The following is a 14026-nucleotide window of genomic DNA, read 5'->3' on the forward strand; positions in this document are numbered from 1 at the left end:
TCACATATGGACTTATTTGGACCAATTCAGGTGTTAGCCTAGGAGGCATGCTTTATACCATGGTAGTTATTGATGATTATTCTAGATTTACATGGGTAATATTTCTGCCATCTAAACGTGAAACCGCATCAAACCTGATTACACTTCTTAAACGCTTGCAAAATGAAAAATCAACTCGCATTAATAGCATTCGAAGTGATCGAGGTACCGAATTTACCAATAGTACCTTGACCGCATATCTTGATGAATCCGTCATTAGGCACGAGTTGTCTAGTGCCAGGACTCCTCAACAAAATGGCCTGGACGAGAGAAGAAACCGGACTCTCAAGGAAGCCGCACGGTCCATGATAGCCGATTCCGGCATTGCTCAAAAATTTTGGGCAGAGGCTATCAACACTGCATGTTATACACAAAACCGGTCTTTAATAAACAAGTTCATAACAAAACACCGTATGAGGTTTATTTTAACAGAGTTCCCAAACTTAAATACCTCAAGATTTTCGGTTGTAAGTGTTATATACACATAAATGGCAAAAACCAACTCTCTGTTTTTGATGCAAAAACTAATACCGGGATCATGCTAGGTTACTCAGCAGTGAGTAAAGCATATAGAGTGTATAATAATAGAACTGCAACCATGGAGGAAACACTTCACGTTGTTTTCGATGAATCGGTTGAAAGTAATACTGCATCATGCTTTGATCTACACAACAGATTGGAAAATAATAATATCCATTCTGATAGTGAAGATGAGACTCCGGTCTTCAGGCGGTTTGTCCATGACCAAATGGGTAATATTGAAACCCAGCCGGATCAAGCTGTTCCACAACAGGAAGCTGACACTTCGGTTCAATCCGAGGAAGTTGGTCGGTCTGACAATCCTGTTCAGCCTACCGACATGTCTAGCCTTGATCAAGTAAACGGTAATTTGGTAGACATCCCTGACCTGAATCTCAGAAGAAACAGTAAACATCCTCCTGAGCAAATTATAGGTGACCCTTCAAAACATGTTCGAACTAGGCGTCAACATCTGGCGGAATACTTTAATTCCGCGTTTATATCCCAGATTGAGCCGAAAAGAATAGATGAAGCATTGTCAGATCCGGATTGGATCTTGGGAATGCAAGAAGAGCTAAACCAGTTCGAGAGTAGTAAAGTCTGGTACCTAGTTCCTAGACCGAAAGATCAATCGGTCATAGGAACAAGATGGGTATTTAGAAACAAACTCAATGAGGACGGTTTGGTCACGAGGAACAAAGCCAGATTAGTGGCTCAAGGTTACAAACAGGAAGAAGGCATTGATTTTGAAGAATCATTTGCCCCTGTAGCTAGGATAGAAGCCATTAGGATTTTTCTAGCCTTTGCTGCTTTCAAAAACTTTAAGGTTTTTCAAATGGATGTTAAAAGTCATTTCTGAACGGTGATCTACGTGAAGAAGTGTATGTTGAACAACCACCCGGTTTCAAAAGCGCTGCATTTCCAAACCATGTATACCGGCTAAATAAAGCTTTATACGGTCTAAAGCAAGCACCTAGAGTCTGGTATGATACACTAACCGCATTTTTATTACAACATGATTTCACCATCGGTTCGGTGGATAAAACATTATTTAAATTTGAAAAGAAGGAACATATCCTACTTGTTCAAATCTATGTAGATGATATTATTTTCGGTTCCACCGATCCTAAGCTATGTGATAAATTTTCAAAAATGATGACTAACAAGTTTGAGATGAGTATGATGGGAGAATTGAGCTTCTTCCTAGGTCTTCAGGTTAAGCAACTCAAAGAAGGAACATTCATTATCCAACCTAAATACACCAAGGAGCTTCTAAAGAAGTTTGGAATGGACACATGCTCCTCGGCGGCTACTCAAATGAGCTCATCGATTAAGTTGGACAGGGATGATGAGGGCCAATCGGTAGACCAGATCGCATACCGGGGCATGATCGGCTCTCTTCTATACCTAACTGCGAGTAGACCGGACATTCTGTTTGCGGTCGGTGTGTGTGGGAGATTTCAAGCAAATCCAAAGCAATCACATTACACAGCCGCAAAGAGGATACTGAAGTATCTGAAGGGCACACCTGACGTCGGTCTGTGGTATCCAAAGGATTCGTCCTTTAACCTAACGAGTTATTCGGATGCAGACTATACAGGGTGTAAGATTGACAGGAAAAGCACAAGCGGGACATGTCAATTCCTAGGTGACCGACTGGTGTCATGGCACAGCAAGAAACAGACATCGGTGGCCACATCAACCGCGGAGGCTGAATACTTGGCGGCCGGAAGTTGCTGTTCACAACTCCTCTGGATCCAACAACAGCTGAAGGACTTCGGTGTCATAGCCGAAGAATCCCCGATCTTCTGTGACAACACAAGTGCCATAGCGATCACCTACAACCCGGTTCTCCACTCCAGAACCAAGCATATCGACATAAGGCATCACTTCATCCGGGAGCATGTCACGCTGAAGCATATCCGGCTGGAATACGTATCGACCGATCAACAAGTAGCCGATATCTTCACAAAGCCTCTACAGGAAGCTAAGTTCTCTCAATTTAGACTCACTCTCGGCTTAACCGACATTAGCCAAATCCTTCCTAAGGATGCTTAAAGGGAAACCGGTTCGGACAGATAAAACAGGTAGTTCCTCCTAAACTGTTGAACTTCGAATCTTCAGGGTGTCTGTGGAAGAACCGCCCAGTTTATCAGATAGAGTAAACCGACCGGTCACTTGGTGCATACACCAAATAACCGCATCGGGATGAACAACTGATAACTGACCGGTTCGGAAGCAGGTTACTCTAGATTATTTGAATTTCAAACAGAAGTGGAATAATTATCAGTGTTTAAGGATATCTGTTCTGAAACATTACCCTTTCAAAGTAAAACTGGTCGCGCCTAAAAAGACGTGAAGATCTTTTGATATCTTTCACAGTCCAGGCCTATGACCAACACCCTAGACTGCAAACTTGTCTATTTTATGCAATGTCCTATAACCTGCAGTTAATAGATATCATCTCATTTAATACCTGGACAATAGGATAGCCCCCCAACTACTATTTAAGTGAAGCAATCACTTACCAAAATACTCACAAGTCAAAAACTGAATCTCTCACTAAGGCAAAAATGTCTCAGTTTCCCAACATACTTCAGGTTGATTTTCGCTCCTGCACCAGCACCAAGCACTACGCTATTTATAGAATGATAAAATTTTTGGAAGATACTGGCCTCCAGTACTTCCTTGATGACAAACACACCGTTTACCCTGAATCAGTCCTGGAGTTTTTCTATAACGCCAGGGTGTTCAGGGGTACCCCTCATTTTGATACCCACATCCAATCCAAGGTGGGGGTATCATCTTTGACTTCACCGAGAAGGATTTTGCTCGGTGCTTTAGTTTGCCTAAGCAAGGGCTGACAGACCTCAACCCACCAGCCAACATAAAGGCCGAGGTCTCTCTCTCACTTGTCCGGTCTGATGAGCCGGTTGACGATCACGGCACTAAGTCACACCTGAGGGCTGAATATCAGCTCCTCAACGATGTGATAGGTAGGAGCATCTTCGGAAGGGATGTCACCAATACCTACTGTGCCGCGACCTTCAACATGATGGCGGCTATTGTCACCGGTACACCGGTGAACTGGTCCAGGGTGCTATTTGACGTCCTCATTTGGATGGTCGGCATCCGGTCAGTCGGCCTCATTCCTCAAATAAGCTGCCTTCTTGTGGAGCTTGGTGTTCCGACCTGTCCCGGCAAAGGTCTGAACCAAGCCTAGGTGCTAACCAAGGAGATAACCGACTCATTTTATGATCGGTTTGAGAGGGCGTGGAGGAGGAGGAACCGCCGTAACAATCCCAACGGTGAAGTCAACTCCCAAGCACATTGAGTCACTCCTTCCTGCACCCGGTCGTTTTGTTGCATGTACCGGGTGTATCCTTATCCAACATCATCATGATCATTTCGGCTTTTCTTATGTCTTTCCTCGGTTTTATTTATGATTCCTTCGGTCTCTTTTGTCTACTCTTCATTATGTTAGTGCATTAATGATAAAGGGATCTTTTTAATTAAATAGGGTAACTCTCAACTAACTAAGCAATCAATACCCAACTAACTTGGTTACCTTTCAACAAACATTTACCTCGAGAACCGCAAATAGTCAAAAAGCACACTCTGCCCAATGACCTTGGAAATGCAAAGATTTTATTCTCTAAAAAGACAAAACTGTCACATTTTCTCTCCAAAACCGGTTCTATAAAAGGAGGGACTTTCTAATCAACTCAACACACAAAACACTCTCGACATCTCTTGCACTCTATCTCTCTCTCTGCAATCATGCCGAGCCGAACCTTGGGAAATTTCTTAAGCATCGATTTCGATTCATGCATGGAGGAATGGGACGGGCTGCCCGCAAAGAAACTCATGTTCGAATCTCTCATTCTTACCGGCCTTCGGCCGTTCCTCGAAGAATCCGGTCCGATTCTGACTGAGGACGTTAAAGCGTTCTTCAGAAGCGCCTGTATTAGGGGCAATTACATTGTCTCTACGGTGAGAGACCACACTTTTTGGCTCGATGAAGCCGAATACGCCACTCTATTCAACCTACCCACAGAAGGGTTTTCCGATTTTCCACCTCTGGAGGGGCTTGATGAATTCTATTACTCACTCCTCTTTTCTGGAACCATGGAACCGGTGGAAAACCATGGGCCCAAAAATCTTCTGGGGAGACATGCTCAACTTCTTCTTGAGATCGTCACTCGGTCCATTCTTTGTCAGTCCCCTAATCAGCGGTACTCAAAGAATACCTACAACATGATGACCAACATCTTTAGCAACAAGGCCATCAATTGGTCCACGGTCATCTTCCAACGTCTGAAATCCATGGTAATAACTAAGAAAGGTCTTGGTTTTGCACCACACATCAGCAAACTAATCCTATCATACCGGCCAGAATTCGGACCGGGCACACCGGCCGCCCCTTCAAACATCCTTAACAAGGATTCGGTGGAGGAAAGGATTTCCAGAATGTTTCTTCCATAGACTGTACTTTTCCATTGCTTATGTATGCTTATCTCAATACCGATTTATCTGTCGGTCTTCTTTCTGCAATGTCTCATTTCAGTTTAAATGACCGAGTTTTCTTAACATCTAAAATATCTAAGTAATCGATTAACATTATCAAAACAACCGCGCTCTTATCCGGTTTCAAAACCGCCTAAACTCAAGAGATTGGAAAAACTATGCTCACTCTACATAACCGGTTAAACTTAGAAACCGCACCATCAAACGGTCTCAAAAAGAAGAGTGCGTCATCAATGGCGTAGGCAAAAGTTTTGGAGGGAAATTTCCCGCCCAAAACTCCCGCCCCCTTGGTTTACCGCCCATGGTTTGGCGCCTATTCTCTCCCGCCCATGGTTTGCCGCTCCTTTCAACTTGGAGGGAAAACTCCCGCCCAATGTTGATGGGACGGTTGGGCCTCCAAACCGCATCCATAAAAGGGACTCTCGGTCATTTTATTTCATTCTCACGCGAATCTGTTTTCTCTCTCTAAGCTCTCTAACTCTCTGAAGCGGTTATTTCTCAAACTCTCTCAAAATTTCTAAGATGGGGCGCGATTCGGCTTTGTTTAAGCATCTATCTTAGGTGGATTTCGAGGAAATCCGACTGAAAGGTACGTCCGAGGCAAAGGAGGTTATTGACCGGGTAGTCAAAACCGGTCTAGAATATTTCCTTGGCGGTCCTCATGTCCTTTACAAAGATGCGGTCGAGGAATTCTTCAAGACCGCAACTATCTCCGATAACAAAATCACCGCAACTGTATGCGGTACTGAAATAGAGCTCACCGAGGCATCGGTAGCAGAAAGCCTGCACCTTCCATCAACCGGCCAGGATGCAACGGCGGACATCGAGATCAAGACTTTTGAGGCGGCATGCTAGATACTCTCGGCAACTAAGGAGCCGATAAAAGTATCCGGCAGCAAATCAACGTTGAAACCGGAGTATATCCCAATCTGTGACATCTTCGCAAGGGCGATTCTGGCAAGGGGAGGAAACTATAGCAGCCTAACAAAGGACAAAATCAGGATGTTGATCGGCCTGATAGAGGGAACAAAGGTTAATTGGGCAAAAGCGGTGTTCAACAACTTAATGGATATGGTGAAACCGGACTCAAACCGGTCATGGGGATACGCCGTTCCTCTCGGTAAGATCTTCCTTCACCACAATCTCAACATCGGTCCCGGCGTCATCGTCGCAAATAGATGCCTCATCAAAACGAAACAATTCTTAGAAAGGAAGCAGACGGCCCCCGGTTCCACAGGTGGCCGAAAGAAGAAAGCCGACAAGAAAGCGGCCCCAGCCAAAGCAAAGGCCGAAAGCAAAGGAAAAGAGAAAGTAACTTTCTCGGAACCGCCGCAGCAGACGGAGGATGAAGAGTCGACTTCCCCCTCTGAAAGAACCGATATAGAGAAGACCGAGGACGAAAGATCGGTCAATGAAGACGAGCATTCGGCCCAGAGCGCCGATGAAGCCGGTCCCAACGCCAATCCTGAGACCACCGAAGGTGGTGAAGAGGATGGTGAAGAAGGTGATAAAGAAGCCGATGATGAAGGCGGCGACAAAGATAAGGAGGAGGCCGAAGAAGTAGAGGCCGATAGGGTAACTCTAAAACTCCTAAAGATCGCCAAAGAGCGAGCCGAGTCGATTGAGGAGTTATACCTGGAATGGCACGAGCACCGGTTCGGCAAACCGTATAGGCAAATCCTACCGGATTACACAGAATTGGAATGCATCAGAAGACTGAAGGACGTGGAAGACATGATCATGAATCTCACAAAATCCAATACAATCGAAGAGGTATTACACCGAACCTGCCTCCTAAAACCACAGGTACAACTACGGAAGCTAATCACACGCATCCGGAAGATTACGGAGGAGTTCAAAGAGGTGGGACCGGAAGACACTTTAACACCGCGGGTGTTAGAAAGGCTTGAAAAAGCCAAAGGAAACCTTATTCAAGAAATTGACCGGCTAGAAGCAATGTGCAGTCAAAGAGAAATTCCGGTCTATACTGCTCCCCGGATCGAAACAAGTCTGGATCACTGTCCAACACCTCCAAGGGAGAATGCGGCATCAAAAGAATCCGATGAAAGAGCGGATCCTAAACTCACCGGGCAATCCCCTCCTTCACAACCGGAAGTCTCCGCATCAGACTTCACAAAGGAATGGGTTCAGGGCCGTCTTCAAAGGTTTAAAGACTCAATCGCAGAACGGATTGATAATCGCATTCAAGAGTTTGAAGACTCCGCGGTTCAACCATTCAAAGAGAGATCCCAAAGAATCATTGGCTCGGCACTCAAGTTCGCCGACACCACAAGGTATCTATTGAACAGAAATCTGGAACGGATCTCAGAACTGGACGAAGACCTACAGGAAGAGGCGGCTCTGCGCGGTAAATATTTTAAGCGAACCGTAATTTTGGAGGATTTGACCTCCGAGTTAAAGGGAAACTTCGACCGGCTCGAAAGAGAGACCGATCAACGATTGACAACGATGGCTAATGACCTGGTCGACACAACACTCGGACGGGTCTCCGAACTCGAGAAGAAAAATGAGGGTCTCGAGGCCGAACTGAAGGCGCTTTCCGCTCAAGTTGCTTAACTGCTGAGGGTTAAGATGAACGCGGACGCCGCGGCTGTAGAGGCTGATGCCCAAGCGGCTAAGAGGGTCCAGGATGCGCTGGACGCCGAAGCAGGTAAAGAGAAGGAGGCACCGCGATCATCCCAACTTACCGAAGAAGAAGAGGAAGCCGAGCGACTTCGACAGTCAGAGGCTAAGTTCCCGGGACTTACAAAGAAAGCAGCCGCTCAAGCTGCGAAGGATGCTGCGCGGTTAGAAAGAGAAAGACAGAGGCTGGAAAGTTTCGCAGAAGACAACAAGAAGAAAAAGGCGGCCTCCTCCGTTTCAGCGCCGAAAAAGCGAAAGAGGGAACCCTCAAAGAAAGTTCAAATAGCCGACCTGTTCAATGAGGTCACTGAAACGGTCATTACGAGTACATCGCAGCAGGCTACTCAAGACGAAGAGGAAGAAATAGAACACCTGCAGACCCGGTCTACAAGGCAAAGAGTCTCCGAAACGGCCAGTCAACCGCAACCGGAGAAGAAAAAGAGGATCATATATGATTTCTCGGACTCGGAATAAGGGCTTTTCTTTCCTTTACTTGTCTTAGTATTTTTATATATATCATTTCCGGTTACCTATCATATATATAAAGCTATTTTTGAAACCGGCCATCTTTTGCATCTCTACTTAGTTTTGATAATTTTAAATAAAATAATCAAAAAGGGAGAAATTGATAAGATAAAAGATAAGATTTTTCCAAAAATTTTCTCAAAATTTTTCGAAAAATTCTCCTAAGTCAGTTTCAAAAATCCAGACAAACAAACAACCGGCCTACGGTTGCAAACTTACATGATTTTGATAATTTTAAATAAAATAATCAAAAAGAGAGAAATTGTTAGATAAAATCAGACCGGTTCAAATAAACCTAACTTAAATAAACTTTCCATGCAGGAACAAGGAACCGGACCGTATAAACAAAAGAACCGGCTAAAGAAAACTAACTGGTCAAGTGAGTAAACCGACCAAGAATACTTGGAACGTGACCGCACAAAGAAATGATCGGCCAAAGCTTAAAACCGGAATCATCAAACAACCGATTAGTCACAAGGCAGAGGAATAACCGGAAGAAGTCCGGTTATATCATCCATACCGAAAGCCATCCGGTTAAGTCAAATGGCCGACCAGTACAAGAAGACAATTCGGGTATCTGTTGAGAATGATACCAAAGGAACAGACTGAACACTTCCATATCCATACAAGTCTGAGGAAAGTCTGCAGGCTACAGAAGACAGTACTACCGAATCTTTCCACTTCGGGATAAGTCAGAAAGAAGATCTTCCAAGTACAGACAACTGTCCAACAGACAGTGTCTACATTGAGTAAAAGACAAACCCAGCAGGTTTGTCTTACACACCGGAAGAACAGACCGCCAGGTCTGAGACAGAATGCCAGGTCTGAGGCTGACCATCAGGTCTGAGGAAACGACCGCAGGTCTGAATCTCTGAAACACTGAATCACTGCACCTCTGATCAGCCAATCAGATTCAAGGCAGTGAAATATGACCGTTGGCATATTTCACCTATAAAAGGGGCAGTTGAAGAAGAGTAAATGTGGAACAAGTAAGACAAGTGAGAAATTCTAAGAGCATTTATTCTACAAGTGATAAGATTGTGCTATTCTAGAAAGTCTAAGTGCTAAAGTTAAAGTGTGTGTTTTACAATTTCGGTGTAAATTGTAAGAGTGTTATCGAGCAGGAAATAAGTCTCGATCGGATTGTACTTGTATTACTTAGTGAATATCCTTCTCGCGGTTTCGAGAGGAAGGGGTGACGTAGGAGTTTTATCTCCGAACATCCATAAAATCTGTCTTGTTATTTACTGTCTGTCGGTTTCATTATCTAACCGATCCGTACCGCTATAACCGACTTAACTCCATCCAAGCCGAATCTCCAGATTACCGAAGCCGACCCATCAAATCTCAAACCTCCATCATATAAAACCGATTCTACCTATCATTCAAGTGTGCCGCTTCAACCTGAAAGCAAATCTCTTTCGCGCTTGAACCTAGTTCAAGGATTTGTGACAGGTTGTGTAGTATTGAAACCCCGGTGTTAATCTCTAACCGGATTAACCACCACCTTACGAGTAAGAACCGCTAACCGGTCCAACCCCCGGTCCTCTAGCGGCTACCTAGATCCTAACAATTGGTATCAGAGCAGGTGGTATTCAATACTCAGGCAAGCATGTTTCAAGATAGGCCCCCAATGCTAGAAGGTGATGACTTTGCCAACTGGAAGGCACGGATTTATCTACACCTAATCACCTTGGACGAGGAGATGGAGTCCATTCTGACCGAAGGACCGATAATTATCAATAAAGACAGAAAGGAATGGACGGCTGAAGATAGAAGGAGAAACAACCTGGACAATCATGCAAGAAACCGGATCTCTAACAACGTGGACAGAAACACATATTGCAAGATTAGAGATTGCAAAACCGGAAAGGAGACATGGGACACCGTTATCCAGATTTTTGAAGGAAATAAAAGAACAAAAGAGAACAAGATAATGGTAGCCACCCAGAAATTTGAAAGCATGATGATGAAACCAGGAGAGACAATGAAGGAATACAGTGACCGGTTCACTGGTGTGTTAGATGAGCTTGTAACACTTGGAAAGAGGTATGACAACAAAGAGGTTATCATGAAAGCATTGAGATCTCTTCCAAGTGCGTGGGATATAAAAACAATGGTAATGAGGGAGTCAAACTGCCTAAACAAGATGAAGTTGCACGATGTATTCGAAGATCTAAAGACATACGAGTTTGAAATGAGATCTAGAACCGAAGAGGAGGTTTCGGCCTCAACCTCAACCAGAGCATTGATCACACCTATAGAACCGGTTGCTCCTGCTCCAGCACCGATCAGAACAGCCGAACAGTTTACTGAGGATGCCATGGCTATGCTTGCACAAAAGTTTGGAAGGTTCATGAAAAGGAGTCAACCAACAAACTACAACTACGGCGACAAATCCAATGTAAGATGTTATAATTGTAATTGTTTGGGTCACTTTAAGTGGGAATGCAGGAAACCAAAGAGGGATACCCGGAAACCGGATAACCAAGATAACCGAAACAGTTATAAACAAACCGGTGAAGGAAGTGAAGTACCGAAAGCACTAATAGCCGACGATGGAGGAAGTCTGTGGGCTCGCAGCGATAGTGATGATGAACTCACCTGCCTCATGGCAAATGAGGAACATGTATTTGACTCTCCTTGCGACGAATTTACTAAAGATGAACTATACGATGCATTAAACGACATGGTAGAAGAATATAGGAACATACTAGTCATGTTGCCTAAGCACCTAACCATTAGAACCGACCCTATAATACCCATTCCGACAGAACCAGAGGTACCCATTATAACCGAACCTCCGGTCGTAAAACCTGATGATACCCCTATCTTAGAAACCGAGTTAGATCCTCAGACCGAACAATCTAGTGAACCGGCTAGCGAACTAACCGAGGAAGAAAATGCCCGACTTCAATATAAGATGGCTGCATATAAGAGGTCTAGTGATATAGTAAAGAAATTGTGTAGTCATTTCAGACATCCCCGTTGCAAGCTTGGCCTAGGATACACAGAGGATAGCTCCAAAAACCAAAAACCTGTAGGGAAAGTAAGGTTTACAAGAAGTCACCTTCCTCTTATAAGATTCATTAAAAGTTCCATGACCGCTGAAGAGGAACTAACCGCATACTATAGGGAAGAAAAGATAAAATACGACTATGTTGGTCCAACCGACTCTGAGAAGTGGCTTGACCCTGTGAAAAGAAGAGCTGAAATCCTCAAATATATGAAAGCCTTTCCTGAACCGCATAGGTCAAACCGAAGATCACCAAACCGAAGATCACCCCCATTTAAGACATTTGTAGAAAAACCGAGATACACAAGACCGAGTGCCAAAAAGACAGTTAAAACCTTAGCAAAGAAGACCATCCGGTTTGTCAAGGTTTGGGTACTCAAGGGACTAATCGCATGTGGACCCAAGTAAATGTGGGTACCAAATAGTTGTAAATATGTACATTTTGCAGGATCCAAAGAAACGGCTAGGAAACTCTGAATGGTTCTTGGACAGCGGTTGCTCCAGGCACATGACCGGAAACAGCAATTTGCTAACCGATATCAGAACAGCAACCGGTGCACTAATCACCTTCGGTGACAACTCAAAAGGTAGAACTGTGGGCAAGGGTAAGATTGTCCATGGTAACCTAACTATTGATAATGTACTTTTAGTTGAAAACCTACGTTTTAACCTGCTTAGCATTAGTCAGATGTGTGATGCTGGATATACTGTAGAATTTCTTAAACATGCATGCTTAGTTAAGAACTCTCAAGGCATTGTACTGCTAACCGGAAATAGGATAGGTAATATCTACAAGGTAGACTGGAAAACTAAAGTAGAATATCTTATATGCATGATAGCTAAGACTGATCAAACCTGGTTGTGGCATAAGAGACTAAACCATCTAAACATGAAAACCTTGAACTACATTCGCGGTAAAAAGCTAGTTGAAGGTATTCCTGATATAGTATTTAACCAGGATAAGGTTTGCTCAGCATGTCAAATGGGTAAACAGACTATGTGAACCTTTAAGAGTAAAGGAAATATACAATCTAGCCGATGTTTAGATCTTCTCCATATGGACTTATTTGGACCAATTCAGGTTGTTAGCCTAGGAGGCATGCTTTATACCATGGTAGTTATTGATGATTATTCTAGATTTACATGGGTAATATTTCTACCATCTAAACGTGAAACCGCATCAAACCTGATTACACTTCTTAAACGCTTGCAAAATGAAAAATCAACTCGCATTAATAGCATTCGAAGTGATCGAGGTACCGAATTTACCAATAGTACCTTGACCGCATATCTTGATGAATCCGGCATTAGGCACGAGTTGTCTAGTGCCAGGACTCCTCAACAAAATGGCCTGGCCGAGAGAAGAAACCGGACTCTCAAGGAAGTCGCACGGTCCATGATAGCCGATTCCGGCATTGCTCAGAAATTTTGGGCAGAGGCTATCAACATTGCATGTTATACACAAAACCGGTCTTTAATAAACAAGTTTCATAACAAAACACCGTATGAGGTTTATTTTAACAGAGTTCCCAAACTTAAATACCTCAAGATTTTCGGTTGTAAGTGTTATATACACATAAATGGCAAAAACCAACTCTCTGTTTTTGATGCAAAAACTGATACCGGGATCATGCTAGGTTACTCAGCAGTGAGTAAAGCATATAGAGTGTATAATAATAGAACTGCAACCATGGAGGAAACACTTCACGTTGTTTTCGATGAATCGGTTGAAAGTAATACTGCATCATGCTTTGATTTACACAATAGATTGGAAAATAATAATATCCATTCTGATAGTGAAGATGAGACTCCGGTCTTCAGGCGGTTTGTCCATGACCAAATGGGTAATATTGAAACTCAGCCGGATCAAGCTGTTCCACAACAGGAAGCTGACACTTCGGTTCAATCCGAGGAAGTCGGTCGGTCTGACAATCCTGTTCAGCCTACCGACATGTCTAGCCTTGATCAAGTAAACGGTAATTTGGTAGACATCCCTGACCTGAATCTCAGAAGAAACAGTAAACATCCTCCTGAGCAAATTATAGGTGACCCTTCAAAACCTGTTCGAACTAGGCGTCAACATCTGGCGGAATACTTTAATTCCGCGTTTATATCCCAGATTGAGCCGAAAAGAATAGATGAAGCATTGTCAGATCCGGATTGGATCTTGGGAATGCAAGAAGAGCTAAACCAGTTCGAGAGTAGTAAAGTCTGGTACCTAGTTCCTAGACCGAAAGATCAATCGGTCATAGGAACAAGATGGGTATTTAGAAACAAACTCAATGAGGACGGTTTGGTCACGAGGAACAAAGCCAGATTAGTGGCTCAAGGTTACAAACAGGAAGAAGGCATTGATTTTGAAGAATCATTTGCCCCTGTAGCTAGGATAGAATCCATTAGGATTTTTCTAGCCTTTGCTGCTTTCAAAAACTTTAAGGTTTTTCAAATGGATGTTAAAAGTGCATTTCTAAACGGTGATCTACGTGAAGAAGTGTATGTTGAACAACCACCCGATTTCAAAAGCGCTGCATTTCCAAACCATGTATACCGGCTAAATAAAGATTTATACGGTCTAAAGCAAGCACCTAGAGCCTGGTATGATACACTAACCGCATTTTTATTACAACATGATTTCACCATCGGTTCGGTGGATAAAACATTGTTTAAATTTGAAAAGAAGGAACATATCCTACTTGTTCAAATCTATGTAGATGATATTATTTTCGGTTCCACCGATCCTAAGCTATGTGATAAATT

The 14026-nt window shown here is 43.5% G+C and overlaps 1 protein-coding gene across 1 annotated transcript; it reads left to right on the plus strand.

Moving 5' to 3' along the window:
- The first annotated feature begins 7677 nt into the window (after window positions 1-7677).
- On the plus strand, window positions 7678-8202 carry LOC124913388 (vicilin-like seed storage protein At2g18540). The gene has a single exon (XM_047453971.1). It carries the CDS (start codon window positions 7678-7680, stop codon window positions 8200-8202), a length of 525 nt encoding a protein of 174 aa, XP_047309927.1.
- Window positions 8203-14026: the final 5824 nt, after the last annotated feature.

Source organism: Impatiens glandulifera, chromosome 8, assembly GCF_907164915.1.
Source record: "Impatiens glandulifera chromosome 8, dImpGla2.1, whole genome shotgun sequence".
Taxonomy (NCBI): Eukaryota; Viridiplantae; Streptophyta; class Magnoliopsida; order Ericales; family Balsaminaceae; genus Impatiens; species Impatiens glandulifera.

Excerpts from the sequence above, each read along its gene's own strand:
- LOC124913388 (XM_047453971.1), top strand. The coding sequence starts at position 7,678 with ATGAACGCGGACGCCGCGGCTGTAGAGGCTGATGCCCAAGCGGCTAAG.